This window comes from Thermobia domestica, chromosome 8 (assembly GCF_964235325.1).
Source record: "Thermobia domestica chromosome 8, izTheDome1.hap1.1, whole genome shotgun sequence".
NCBI lineage: Eukaryota > Metazoa > Arthropoda > Insecta > Zygentoma > Lepismatidae > Thermobia > Thermobia domestica.
The window spans coordinates 287,098,425-287,112,788 of record NC_137461.1 but is presented as its reverse complement, the minus strand read 5'-3'; the positions used below and the strand labels follow the sequence as shown (position 1 = coordinate 287,112,788).

At 37.9% G+C, this 14,364-nt stretch overlaps 1 protein-coding gene across 1 annotated transcript in view; it reads left to right on the top strand.

Moving 5' to 3' along the window:
* LOC145693678 (acyl-coenzyme A thioesterase 9, mitochondrial-like) overlaps positions 1-14,364 on the top strand; it is a 154,138-nt gene that overhangs the window by 119,655 nt on the left and 20,119 nt on the right. Inside the window, exons 9-10 of the mRNA XM_081769925.1 lie at positions 7,645-7,847; positions 11,246-11,331. Coding sequence (XP_081626051.1) covers positions 7,645-7,847; positions 11,246-11,331 — 289 coding nt within the window. The remainder of the gene's footprint in view (positions 1-7,644; positions 7,848-11,245; positions 11,332-14,364) is intronic.

Below are 14,364 nucleotides of genomic sequence, written 5' to 3'. Positions count from 1 at the left end.
TATTTCTAGCACTGTGTATTTATGAAATGAAGTTTACAATTTAAATCAATTGAAGGTTGGGACATCAGTATATTATATGCATTTTAAAAGATAATACAATCATTAGTGTGAGTCATTTGCTAATTTCTTCATCTTATATACGAGGTACGCCCACAAACTAAGTGAACTTATACAAAAATAGCCAATTCCCTTTAAAATGATAGCATTCATTTGATATAACTAGAAATGCCTTTCTCTAAGTTTCCTGTAAGCGTCTGTTTAAACCAGTTTGACGCAGTTTTTTTTTTTTTAATCTGAGCAAGCCTGCGACACACGCATGTACTGTGAAGTCATCGTACGACAGGGGCGGATCCAGGACCGACTTCTGGGGGGGGCGGTGGGTTGTCATACTGCTACTTTTAAGGGCTCCAAACTTTGAGATGGGTTTTATTAATATATAAAAAATAAGAAAATTTCCTCTACTGGGGGGGGGGCGATCGCCCCGATCGCCCCCCTCTGGATCCGCCCCTGTCGTACGAAACACGCGTATTGAAGTAGAACAACATTCTGACATAAAATATTATTACAAATTGGATAAATCTTGTACCGAAACGTTGCAGACGGTAAGAAAACTGTATGGTCATTGTATTAGTGGTACAACCATGGACACACATGAAAATGTTGAGGTTGATCCAATGTCAGATTTCCCTTTGACGCCAAAGAATGAGAAAAATATGAAGAAATTTCGTTAACTGATGAGAGCTGACAAACATGTAACCATGCAGCAACTGTCAACTGTTCTTCTAATAAGACTAAAGGGAGGTTTACGTTAATTTTAATCTAAGGCCTGAAGATTAGGAAAGTGTGTGTGTGTGTGTTTACAAAATACCTGGAATTTTTGACACAACAGCAAAAGTCCAAATAGAAGAGTCCTTTGAAGATCTGGCGGCTAGTGCAGTACGGAACATTAACTTCCTCCTAAGTCTATGGCCATTTGAGAATGCGTTTTCGAAGCGTTACCCCCTAGAGCGAACGCAACCAAGGTAACTTTCCTTGCGCCAGAGTTATAAATCATACTGTGAGCCAGTCAGGGTTTCCAGGTCTTTTTTGCCAAGTCCAGGTATATAATAGCAGAGTTCCAGTACTCTGCACAAAGCATCTTCAAAGCAGCTGTTTCTTGCTAAAATCCCCTTGCCTGGCAACACGTCTTTCCTTTTCTCCCCCTTCCTTTTGACATCTTTTAAACAGCAGGCGGTTTATTGTTCCGAAACGCACCAAATACGCTCGAGCTGACGTTTTCTTCGCGCTTTTATTGCTTCCGCGTTTGTGATTAGGCATCTACATGTAAATACATGGTCACCGTATTCCAAGCGTATGAATGAGTAATAAAATCGCGTTGCGAACGCTTCAAATAGCCGCCCTGTAGAGTACATCGTGGAATCTGAGTACAACAGTAAGAGGACTTCACACTATATGCGTTTGTCGCTCGTTTATCTAGATACAAACTGGATAAAAAAACCGGTTTAAACAGGCGCTGATAGGAAGCTTAGACAAAGGTCTTCCCAGTGTTTTCATGCTGTGGTAAGATTTTTAAGAAAGTTCACAGAGTTCTAAGAGTGTGCTTAAATATAAAACAAACAGTTCATGGTTTTCGTGAGTACATTTTAAAAAATTAACTGCCGGACATGCTCTTTACTGTCAAGCAGTGATGACAACTGAAGCAGTGAGGACCTGGACAAAAAAATAAAAAAAAAGCAAAAAAAAATCTGGGGCCCTCCTCGTCCCTGAGGTAACAATTCGCTGAATGAGTAAAAGTCATGCATTTTGTGAATCTTTGTTCAATTTTGCGAATTCTGTTTGTTCTTTTATGTGTCTAGGTCAATTAGGACTTTCGACTACAAACATTGTAAAGTAACTATGAACTTGGCCCGGTATGAACGACCTTACTTTACAGAATAGCTTTGGTAGCCAAAAAGTTAAGAAACCATATTTACAGTTAAGTCCCGCTTCAGGTATGTTGTGATGGCTAGCTACATTCTTCGTCTTCCTGTACTTATGACGTACGAGGGACTTTAATAAATCTTACCGTAAGAATTAAAACAGCTCGGAACCAGCGTTAACCACTTCCTCACAGTTCCGTTCTTCAAACGTTTCTAAGTCTTATTTTGCTCATTTTAGTGGTGTTGAGTGTAAGGATAATATTGCTTAGGACAGTAAATAGGATCACGCGAAACACATGTATGGGATATGGATAGCCACTGTTAAGATTATCCTCACGCGTGAAAGTCTTAACGGATTCACTCCATTAAGGAACTCGGTCCAGAGAATTCGAATAACAAAACCTACTTATCCTTTTATTATAGGTAACCAATATTTCTATGCTACTGTGCAGGTTGTATAGAAGTTAGGGAATGTTACAGATTTTAAACGACACATAGATATAGACCGTTACACGTAATGTTAACGAATTGACTCCATTAACGAACGCAGTCAAGATAATTGCAATAAAAAAGTTATTTCCCCTTGTATTATAGGCAACCAACATTTCTATCCTACTGCAGGGGTGCCCAGAAAGGGGAGCTATGACGCAAACTGCGTCATTGAAATATTTGGGCGGGGGGTAAAAAATCTATATTATTATGTTTTAGGGGGTGTAAAAAGTAATCGAAAAGATTTTTTTTTCATGGAAGAACACCTACGGATAGACAATTGAGGAGGAGTGCGTCATGGACATGAGGAGAGGTGAGCACCACTGGCTACTGTGCAGGTTGCATAGAAGTTAGGGAATGTTATAGATTTTAAACGAGATATGGGTAGACACCGTTACCCGTGAAAATCTTAACGGATTGACACCATTAAGAAAGCCGGCCCTAATAATCACTCTACTTATCTATTCCAAAAAGCAGAATTCAAAAATTTGCTTTCGTTCAAGAGTTATCATGTGAAGTATGTATTAGGCACACTGTATGACCCTAAAAATATATTTACTTTAAATAGGGAAGGTGAAGGGTGAAACAATCTATGAAGAGGAAGATACGAAAGGAGGGAATTGCTGCAGTGAATGGATAACTCTTAAAAACAAGCATTAATAATAAATGGAAGGAAAGAACTGAGTCAGTCATTGCTCAATCATAATCAATTTACTTGTAAAGTTGTTTTCATTAATTTCTGGATTTATCGTAACATTACGACAACGCAAGAAAAAGCATGGAGTTTTTAAAACTAAACAAACCATACATTTCTTCCATTTATTGCCGCCATTGACCCATCACTTTGGCCACACTTATAAAATCTTTCAGCGAATTGAAAGGGGGTTCCTTCAGACAAATTAGCAAATATGTCGACCATGGCTGCTCCAAAGTCGTAATTCTGCAACTGATTAAAAAAAGAAGATGGGATTTAGAGACGACGAGGATGTATCGGAAAATATGTTAAAAAGTGTGAAAATTGTTCTAATAATATATTCATAAATACCAACACATTTCCTTCTAGAAAAAAATCACAGCACATACCTAAACTCCCTGGCCCACGAGAAAGTACATCAATTTTAGTGGGCAACGATTTCTTTACGTTCTGCCTAATAACCTACATCACTTTGTATCACAGTTTCTCTCCATCTTATCTTTAGGAAGAATAGGAAATTCTGGCTGTGCTTTTGTTCTGGATGTCCAACATTCCCGAGTTCAGCTTCATCCCTTCTGCACCGTCTACACCGCAGAATTGGTAGCCGTTTTGGAAGCTCTTCAGCATGTTCATCGCTGCCAGCTTCGCGCTATAGTGATCTGCTCCGATTCCAGCAGTGTCCTACATAGCCTTGCCGATGTCACGTCTTCGCATCCACTTGTTCAGCAAGTACTACTTCAGTGGCATGGCCTACTTGCTGAGGGCTATGATCTTCGGTTTTGTTGGGTACTAGGCCATGTTGGCATCCCTGGAAATGAGCTGGCAGACACTGCTGCAAAGGAGGCTTCTCTTCATGGTCGTCGTTGCCGCCTCCCTGTCCCCAGCACTGATATTCGTCACGTCTCTTTTCTCGTCTTCTGCATCAGCGCTGGCAGTCATCATGGGATCAGCAGATCAACAACCAACTTCATGCTGTGAAACCCCGTCTTAGAGTCTGGTCGTCGAGCTCCCGCCCCTCACTATTGGAAGAGAGGACTTTGGCTCGTCTTCGGATTGGTCATAGTCATTTGACACACGGACACCTTCTGAAGAGAATCCTCCTCCTGACTATCACCTCTTTGGTCAACACTTGACTATTAATAATCTTCTTTTGGACGGCGCGCCTCGTGCGCCTGTGCGTGATCAGTTTGGCCTGCCCGCTGACCTCCTAACTCTGCTCAGCGATGATCCTGGCATTGTCTTGAAGGTGTTCCGATTTCTACATCAGCAAGTTTTATAAGCCATTTGACTTTTCTGTATGCTTCTGTGACTGTGCACTGTGTTGTTCTGTGGGTGCACCGCTTTTAACATTTGCATTATTTATTCTTTTATCTTGTGCATTTTCTTTTCTGTACTCAGCCTGGTACCCTGAGTGACTGTTTTAGTGTGTTCCTTATGACCTCTTCTACGGACAGTACGGTTTTTCGCTATGTGTGTTTCTATAACGGTCGCCAGGTTGTAGAAGTATTTTTGTGGATGCTCTGTATATTTTGGAAAGACAGTAATTATTTTTTCGATTTATACTTTATTCTGCGACGCAAATAAGTTCTTTCTTCGGTGGGAATTGCTTCTTTCCCACGCAATTGAATAAAGAAGTCTTTATCGTCTATTCATTAACGTTACATTGTGGTGAGAACATTTCAGTGAGCGACGAAGTTTCTCAGTGTTTTTCCCTGGCTTATTAATAGGCAAGAACTATATTCTATAATTACTTGGAACTGAATTAAGTGTATTCTCCAATCATTTATGGAAATACTGCGATTCAGAGAACACCAGGTGTCTTGAGCCCCAGGGCGACGTCAGCCACATCACTTTAGCAGTTCTTTATCTGAATGTTCCCACAGTCAAGTTATCGCAATGTCTTGTGCGCCGTGGCCAGTGGACTAAAATTAACGTCAACTCTTTTTTATGTTCTATTTGCATGTACATACAGGCGATTTAACCTCAATGCTTTTGAGAATGAACTGAGAGCATTGATCAGTTGATCAATGCTGCTCGTATCTCGAACCTCTGAGTTCGAGATGGCTTACTCCAGAATTGTGAGCAGCAACCACGCACGTTGCATCGGGCATCAAGTAGAATGTTGCGCTAAGGGGTATACGTTATTAGCTAGCCCCAATCAGTGAAATCTCATATTCGCACACCTTGCGCGTATAAGTTATAAACGCGCCCTCAAACATTGTCATTCCACTTTGGAGACTTCCTATTTTTACTGAGAATTAACGTCAACATTTGAGGATTGTTTGGAGCAGCAACTATATTACTTCGTGGGATTATCCCGGCAACATTTCTTAAGTGCTAATCTCCCGAGTGTATTAATGTTGTGAGAATAGTATATCTAGTGGAATCATTATCATAATCTTTAATTCTGATATATATAAAAATGATCGAGGGCTATAGTATAGTGAAAAAGCAAAGTGTAGTTTTATTAATGAATATAATTATACATATTGAGTATTGAGTGTTGTGATTGGTTTTCTAATCCGTTATTTTTTAACAGTATTTTAATAAATAAGCATAGTGTCATTTAATCCAGTGTGTTTTTGTTGTATGCATAAAAGATGTTTATGTGCGTTGTGGTCAGATTGACCGTCTGATCGTCTGTGAGGTTTTCGAGGCGCAACATCCGAACTTCTCGGTACCTAATGCTCATCTCATTATTGAGACCGACAGGCAATTTAAAAATAATTTTGTAATTCCTTTTAAGAGATGTCCTTCAACGCCTTAACCAGATAAGTCTAGATCTCCAGAAAACACTCATTGGCAGGACAACGAAGGACAGACCCCGGAAAGCAGTTATCTAAATAAGTTGACGCACGAACAGCGACTGGACCAGGCGATTACATTTGCGTCTCTTCCCGTCTACTGCGTGTATTTTTACCTAGTGATGGGTGCTAAAAGACCTCCGTCGTCGGCGCACCCACCCCAACGTTTTCAATTCAATTCAATAGGAAATCCATTATTCTAGAAGATAACGTTATACAGAGGTTGTTTTCGGTCTATGGTGACGATTTCAAATAGTGTCTATCTTAAGAAAAGCCAGGTCCCAATCACAGATGGTGCTGTTGGCCCACCAGAGTTTGGCTCTTGGATATTCCTGTTTTATCTACGAACTCTTTCCTTACCATTTGTTTCCTTTCAGTTACCGGGATAAGTACTGGACGTTCAACTGAATATTCTGTTTCATTATTTCATATTTATAAATGTCTGTTGTGTCTATACGAAGAAAGGCCAGAAAGTTCTTACCCTCACCATGATAGAGATGTACTGATAATGTAAAAAAAAAAATGCACAATGATAGGTTGCCATTTCAATAATATGTAAGCTAATTTGTGTCTTTAGGTTGTGTTGAATTGATTTCGGAGCCAGAAAACTAGGCAGCAGCAGCATGTTGGACAAAATTGAATACCGAGCTGTGATTAAGTTCCTCATTTTAAAGAAAATCGGCACAATTGATATGTGGAGAGATGGTAGCTATGTGTAGTGAGGAATACATATCTTATGACACAGTGAAACGGCAGAATCAAAATGTGGTCTCATAAGTTTACAGGGCCTCAGCGATATAAGCTCAAGCGTGGCAAAAGTTAAGGTAGATGTAAAACTATAATTGTTTAGCTAGGGAAGTGAATATTAGTTGTGGGCCTTTTCACACAGTATTACATGACATTCTGCATATGAGCAAAGTAATGGCAGTAAGATGGGTTCGCCGATTGTTGATACTTTTTCAAAAATAGTAACATATGTAGTGTGCGCCAACCATTTTGAAACTTTATCACAAGAACAAAGATAATTTTGTAAACAGATTAGGGACTTTGGATGAATTCTGGTGTATCTATTTTTTCCTGAAGTCAAAGGTATTTGCAAAGCATGGAAACATATCTTGTATTCTGCCCCTGAAAAAGCTAAAGTGAAGCATTCATCCAGCAGCGCAATGTTGTCCTTGTTCTGGGGCAATAAAGGGTTATCTTAACTGATTACTTACAAAACGGGCTACAATCATAATATGCTATAGAAACCTACTCCAAAAGATACAGAATGCTATCAAAACAAAGAGATAGGGTGTACTGTCGAAATATGTGTTGCTCCTAAAGGACAGTGTATCGGGAGCACTTCTAATGAGCTAATTGCACTACGAACCTTTGTTCCATGCACCACATTCGCTCAATTTGGCTTCATCTGATTACTTCTTATTCCCAAATATGATGGAACATTTGCGGATTAGGTTTTTTTTCGTATGATGATGAAGCCATGAATGCGCTGGAAATCTGGTTTGCCTCAAACTCCACATATTTTTATGCAGATGGTATTAAAGGATTTATCCGTAGATAAGAAATGTAAATCAATATGCAGAGAAGGACGCGTCCCTACCTTAAGTCTATCATGGTGAGGGTAAGAAGTTTCTGGCCTTTCTTCGTATATATAATACACTAACTTGAAGTCTATATACTTTATATGTAAAGATGCTTGTAAGATAGTAACATATTATTATTATTTCTAAACCAGAGAACAGAAAGAGGCGACTAAAAATGCATGATGAGTCGTTATTTCGAGTTGTACCCACGGAGCAAGAACAAAACATTGTCCACAACTTATTCTTGAAGACCATTGATGTGAATGACCCTACATTCCAGAAAAGGGTTCTACCACAGAACGGTGTTTGGATAGAATATGCTACTGTAACAAATCATATTATTTGTCATCCGGAGGTAGGTGCATTATCCACAGCGTACATACGAAATACAGGATTAGCCTAAATGATTCATCAGGTTTCAAAGCACTGTTTATTTACAAGTATACGACGCACAAATACGAGTGATACACGAGAAGATAGATACACTCACCAAGTTTCTGGTACATTCTACAAATTTTATATATACAATGTGCGTACTTCTGTGTACGCTCTTGGTAATCCGGCACACATCTAAACGGTAATCCAGTTTCGTCCATACGTTCAGTAGTATGTTTCCACCACCAATATGCGTCACAGAAGCAGTGATGCATTCCTACAGTTCCTACAGCGTTGTTGTCGTTGGCGGTACATAAACTTTGTCCTTAACCTCACAGTAAGAAACCATATAGCATGAGATTTGGGGGGGAGGCTTGAGTGAAACCCGATGAATCATTTAGTTTAACTCTGTATAAGAAATGAACAAATACTTAACTGCCTAATCGTTACCTTTGCTATCTTTTTTTTAATTCTGGAAGCAGTTTTATTTTTATAAATTTCACCTGTTTTTAAAGTAATGCGAATATTTACACTACAATATCTGTATTTGTAAAGGTATACATTTAGCGAAAATTCGGGTAACAAAATCTAATTAAACAATTCTGTCTGATTAGAACTGTACAATATGTTACCATACCACTGTAACAAATTGTTTAATAGCATATTTAAGGACAAAGGCAAGAAATTGCTGTAAAATACGCCTAGTTTACAGTATAGATTAATATATGAAAGGAGATTTAATATCATTAGTTCAATTAGGAGTTACTCTGTGCAAACTTTTCTTCTATGCAAAAAATTATACATACTTTACTATTTTTATTGTACAGTCCGCAGCAGAAAACCTGCAACAGAGCATGCAAGCTTACTGTGAAACTACGCCTAACAGCGCAGAGAATTAACATAACGTCTAAGTGGCAAGAATCACGCAGCAGAAACCTCGTCGTCCTCCCCTGCACACTTATTTTGGAGCAAAAGACTTCGTCGTTTTACAATTAACTTACATGCTCATATTCCACGTTTTTTGTTGCGGAGTGTACAATATGTTTATGTATGAAGAATTGATTTTGTAAAAACACATTAAGGTGCTGAAGGCAATCGATCAACTAGGCTATAACTTGCGCCATCAAAAAGACCAGACGTCCAAGCTTGACTTGCGTATCGACAATTTATTTATGTTCACTGTAAATCACTGTATAAGGTTTAGAACCACCCGATAGACGGCAAAAATCTTTTCAGGTGATCGCTCCTTTCGCCAAACATAGAGCCCTGCTTTTTTCCTTCTTTTCACGCGGAATGTTTACCTCTTCATGATCTTAGTGGCCGAAACCACACGCTTTGGTAGCCATTTTGTTGCGCATGACAGGAATTCAACCATCATGTGCGCGTATTCACATTTGATAGACTGTAATTAAGATATTTTAAATCTAGAGAGCTGCGATTTTTAGTTACATGCGCCCATAAAATAGTCGTGTTGTTCACTTATGGAATTCTACTACATGAATACTTTGAATCCGTTATTTGTGGTGATGGGAGCCGAGATGGCTCAGTGGTAGAGCGTTTACTTCTGGTGCATGGGATCATTGGTTCGATTCCAGCTCGGGCCAAGTGAGCTTTGTGGTGGATAAACGTGTCCGTGGGTTTTCTCCGGATTCTCCCGTTTCGTCCCACTTTCCTTCTACCATTTCATTCATTTCTTATCAACATCGTCACCTTTATGCTAACCATAACCATGAGACGTAAAGCTTAATGATTTCGTCATTTGTGTTGGTGAAAGATATATCTATATACATGTAATATCTGTTTATCTTAAATATCCCTCTGGTTTATGACAATATGATGATATCACTGAGTAATCTCTATGAAATTTATAGATTTTTGATTCTACATAATGATCGTCGCAATCAAAAGGATTTATATAATATACTTTATATTAAGGATAGAAAATTTACGGTGCCGGGATCAGATGGTATGTCATATTAAAATTACTGAAATATTAGGAGGCCTAGCATTGATCCGAATATGATACGCCATTCTGATATTGTGGGTATCTCTACATTGCACTACTTATTACCATTTAATTTCCAGATATATGGTACTAAGTTTGTATCAAATAGTATTTTTTATTATGAACAAGTCATAGGTAGAGGTCTGCACAGATACAAAATATCGCCACCGCACTCGCACCCACATAAGCAGTTAAAGAAATATTATGCAGCTTATTTGTTCATGAACAATTTTGTTTTGAAATGAAACCTTAGCCACAATTATGCTCTTTAGGCTGAAAGGGACGGATCATAAGGCAAGTGAATGATGATGGAAGAACCAGTTTAGTGGCACGAAACGGAAGTACCCCGAGAAAAGGCACGGACACGATGTTGTCCACCACAAAACTAACTTAGTTGGGATTGAACCAGGGACTTCACGCACCAAAGAGTTACCACTGAGCCACCCTGTCCCCCAATTATGATTTCAAAATTTTGATATCGTTGATTCGTCGAGTACTACAAGAATGAATCAAAACATCATGGGTCCCGTATACATGTGTCCCATCCTCATTTAAATAAATACATTTAAAATCGAAGACACGCAGTGATGTAATTTTTAGGTAATTTTTCGCGATTTATAATTATTCTTTTTTGCGTACTGATGAACGGTTAGTCGCGTGCCCCATATTGGGAACTGCTGGTTTGTATATAGGATAACATCAGTGTGTTTTAGATTTTTCTTAGGATTTCAATGTTTCATAATGATATACAGTAAAGACATCGATTGATGATTACATAATCTTGTTTACGGTGATAAGAATCCATAAGCACGTGTATATACAGAAATAGAATATGCAATCTTTCACTTGCACGTTTATACTGTGTAGGCCAAAGGAGATGAAATGATGAGAATAAGATAGGAACGAAATGGAACGAAAAAAGTGGGAGGAATCGGGTAACTTCAAAAAACTCATGCACATAGTGTTTGTCCACCACAAACCTGACTTGGTGTGAGCTAGGAACGAACCAAGCATACCACGCACCAGAGTCAACACTATACCACTTTCCCTTTTAAGAAAAATAATTGTTAAATCGAACCTTTCCCAGCCACTCATCTTCCTAATTATCTAATTACTTTATCCACTTTGACCCATTAGTCTCAAAGACAGGTCACAAACTCAGAAATATCGAGAACAGTTAAAATTTCAAAGTCTCACCATAAGCATCACACGCGCATGCGCTAGCCACTAGACCAGCGGGGAAGGCACGACTTAACCACTGAGTACCATTGCCCCCGACAGGAAATGAAATATAACAGAAATAAAAATTAAATTAAGAAGAAAACGTAATGTAAACGTCTTGAAATCACACATCAACTTCTTTGTACTTACAGAATCGTAATATCTACAACACAATCTTGGGCGGGTTTGTGATGGACCAAGCGTACCAGTTAGCGTGGACTAATGCTTTCTTATATAGGTAAGTCCTCGTACATAAGTACAGTATATTTCTTGTTGCTTGGTAACACTAGACTCTAATCTAATTCTAACAAATAGGTAGATAAAACATTAGAACAAATTGATCAACAATATTCTAATTTAAAAAATTATTTAAGAAATCAAGTGAAGCAAGGTAACAGTAGATATCTGCATTCGTACAGCCACCAGAAAAAGTATCTTCCCCCATAAGTGATCTAATTCCATTACTTGTGGTCCAGATCATTTGTAGTTGTGAGAACGCCTGGACAGATGCAACCCAACTTAGAAGTAACATTTCTCGGTACTTACAGCAATTGGTAGCCCTAATCCAGGTGTTTATGCAGGTAAAATTGTAAAGTAAGTGACTAACGAAACAGCTCTCCATTCTAAGATGAATCTCAGAAAGAAATTTTTATCATTTGTAATATTGATAATTCCAATGTAAGATAACATGGAAAATATTGTTTTTCTCAGTCTTAGTGTTGAGACGACCCTCTTCAGTGCATTCGCAATAGGAAAGTGAAATACGAAGTACGACTACATGGTGACGTCAGCCGTATAAACCTTTATTCGTACTGTCTGGGAACGTAACGTGTTTAGCGAACAATAGATTAATACGTAAGGCATATTGTTAATGCGTCAAAAATACGTCTGATCAAAACCAGAGATTATTGTTTGTCAGAAATTGCTTATGTTTCTAATATTTTGTTCTACTACTACTAGGTCTACTGCTAGAAATAATGATTTAAGCAATTCATATTTCAGATACTTTCCATATAATAAAAAGACTTCAAATTGAATAATCAAAAACTTCATATAATATAAAATATGTAGCCAAGTCTCGATTTTCCAATAATAATAATAATAATAATAATAATAATAATAATAATAATAATAATAATAAGGGAATAACAGAATTATTATACTAATTACGTAAACAATATCTTGTAATAAAGAAACAATAATAGTCAAACCCCGGTCTCTGCCATACGAGTTGTATGCTTTACCACTCGCTATAAATTCCTTATACAAAGGTAAGAAAATAAACTAGTAGTTATGGAAGAAAAAATAGAACTTTCAATTTCTACACATGTTGATACAATTCAAAGAATGCGGAAATAATGTCTGCAGTATTTTCTTCTTTGGAAATTACAAGTTAAGGTGAGAAAGAATAGTAATGTAAATCGGGACAATCGTTAAAAACGATGAGGTAGTCTCAACTTGAAGAACGTTTCGTGATATTTTCCTCATTGACGAAGGTCCATATAACTTGCTTTTGAGTACAAGAAGTACAAATCAAGCAAGGCATTCACATATGAAACGTCTCCTTATACGAACATTAATATCTTGCAATGAATTTAACTAGCTAATAGTTTGGGTGAAAGAAGAAGTGATGCGGTAGGTAAGTGGTTAGCGCATTGAACTTCTATCCGGAGCATCCAGGTTCACATCCCTGCCAGGTTCAAACTTTTACAAATGTTTCAATATCAATTTCAATGCATACTCAGTATGACAAGCAAGATCTTCTCTCCAGAAAGAAAAAGATGTTCGAATGAGGAGAATTGGAGAACTTCTGTCAATAGAGGCAATCATTTACAAACTTAATTCCAGCAATTGTTCTAGATTTGATAATTTCATCTGCTTTCAAGCATTTTCTGATTCATGTTTGGTCAGTATTTTTATTTATCTAAACATACAGCATATAACGAAATAATACATTACATACACGGTAATATTGAGGATAATATGTAGTGTTCATTGGGCAACACGATTCGAACCATAGAGATTCATCTTAGAATGGAGAGCTGTTTTCTTTAGTCACTTTACAATTTTACCTGCATAAACACCTGGATTAAGGCTACCAATTGCTGTCAGGGCCGAGAAAATTTACTTCTAATTTGGGCTACATCTGTCCAGGCGTACTCACAACTGCAAATGATCTGGACTCGAATTAATGGAATTAGAGCACTTAAGGGGGGATACTTTTGTTGGTGGCTACACATTTACTTTAGTGTAAATATGAGACAAGATGGCATCAGGATTCGATAGACTGTTTGGAAAACTCATTTCGTGCAATTAGATCCATTTGGTTTTGTATTCAATCTTTATAATGTGTGATCATACCTGGCGTCAACGTATTTATTATTTTTAACTTATTTACTTTGTAACAATCTTATCATTCAGTGCAGGTGGATTCGGGCTTATTCTCGCGCCATTTTGGTTTCGATTTGTGCCTTGAATATTTATGAATATTTAATGCAATTTTTCTACTTTGGGACAAAACTAGTGCACTAATCGACTTGGCCGAACTACTGCGACTGTAATGTTAAAAATATATCGTGTTTAATGATTGATAGGATGGATGGAAAGATCTGGAGTTCGAAATGCATATATTTTAATCACGCTCGACTCTAGGGATAGGAGCTAAATACATGGTTCTAATTGGTTGGAGTTATCAGTTTCTCGCCACGTAGCATATATATATAGCACAAATCAAACGTCTATTATTGCCAGTTCTGCCGGTGGCAATAGCCGAGTGGTCTCGGGCGTTCGGCTTCGGATCATGAGGCGCAATCCACTGGGGGTTCGAATCTCTCTGAAGAGTAAGGTCGGAATTTTAACTGTCCTTGATATATATGAGTTCGTGTCCCTGTATGATATAGGTCAAAGGGACCTTGTATACGAGGAAACTCGGTTTGGTCAGGAAACTTAGGTATGATCGGTTGATCTTTTTAGAAAAGAAAAAGTTATCGTAGCTGAGCACGCTAGCGAACGGACTAGTAATGAAAATAGTGTTTAGCATGGGTTCAAACCCGGCCCAAGATTTTTTAAATTTTCGTAACACATTTTTTATTAAAATAAGATGAAAATAATACTAATTTGCCGTTGTACGTGCTATATAATGCATAAATTGTGATTTTCTACCATCTATCTAGAGATTTCTGTTAGCCCTTATAAAAAGTGATGTTATAAACCATACATTTCTTGACCCATACAATTTCTGAACCTGAAGATAATTGAACATCTTTTGTCC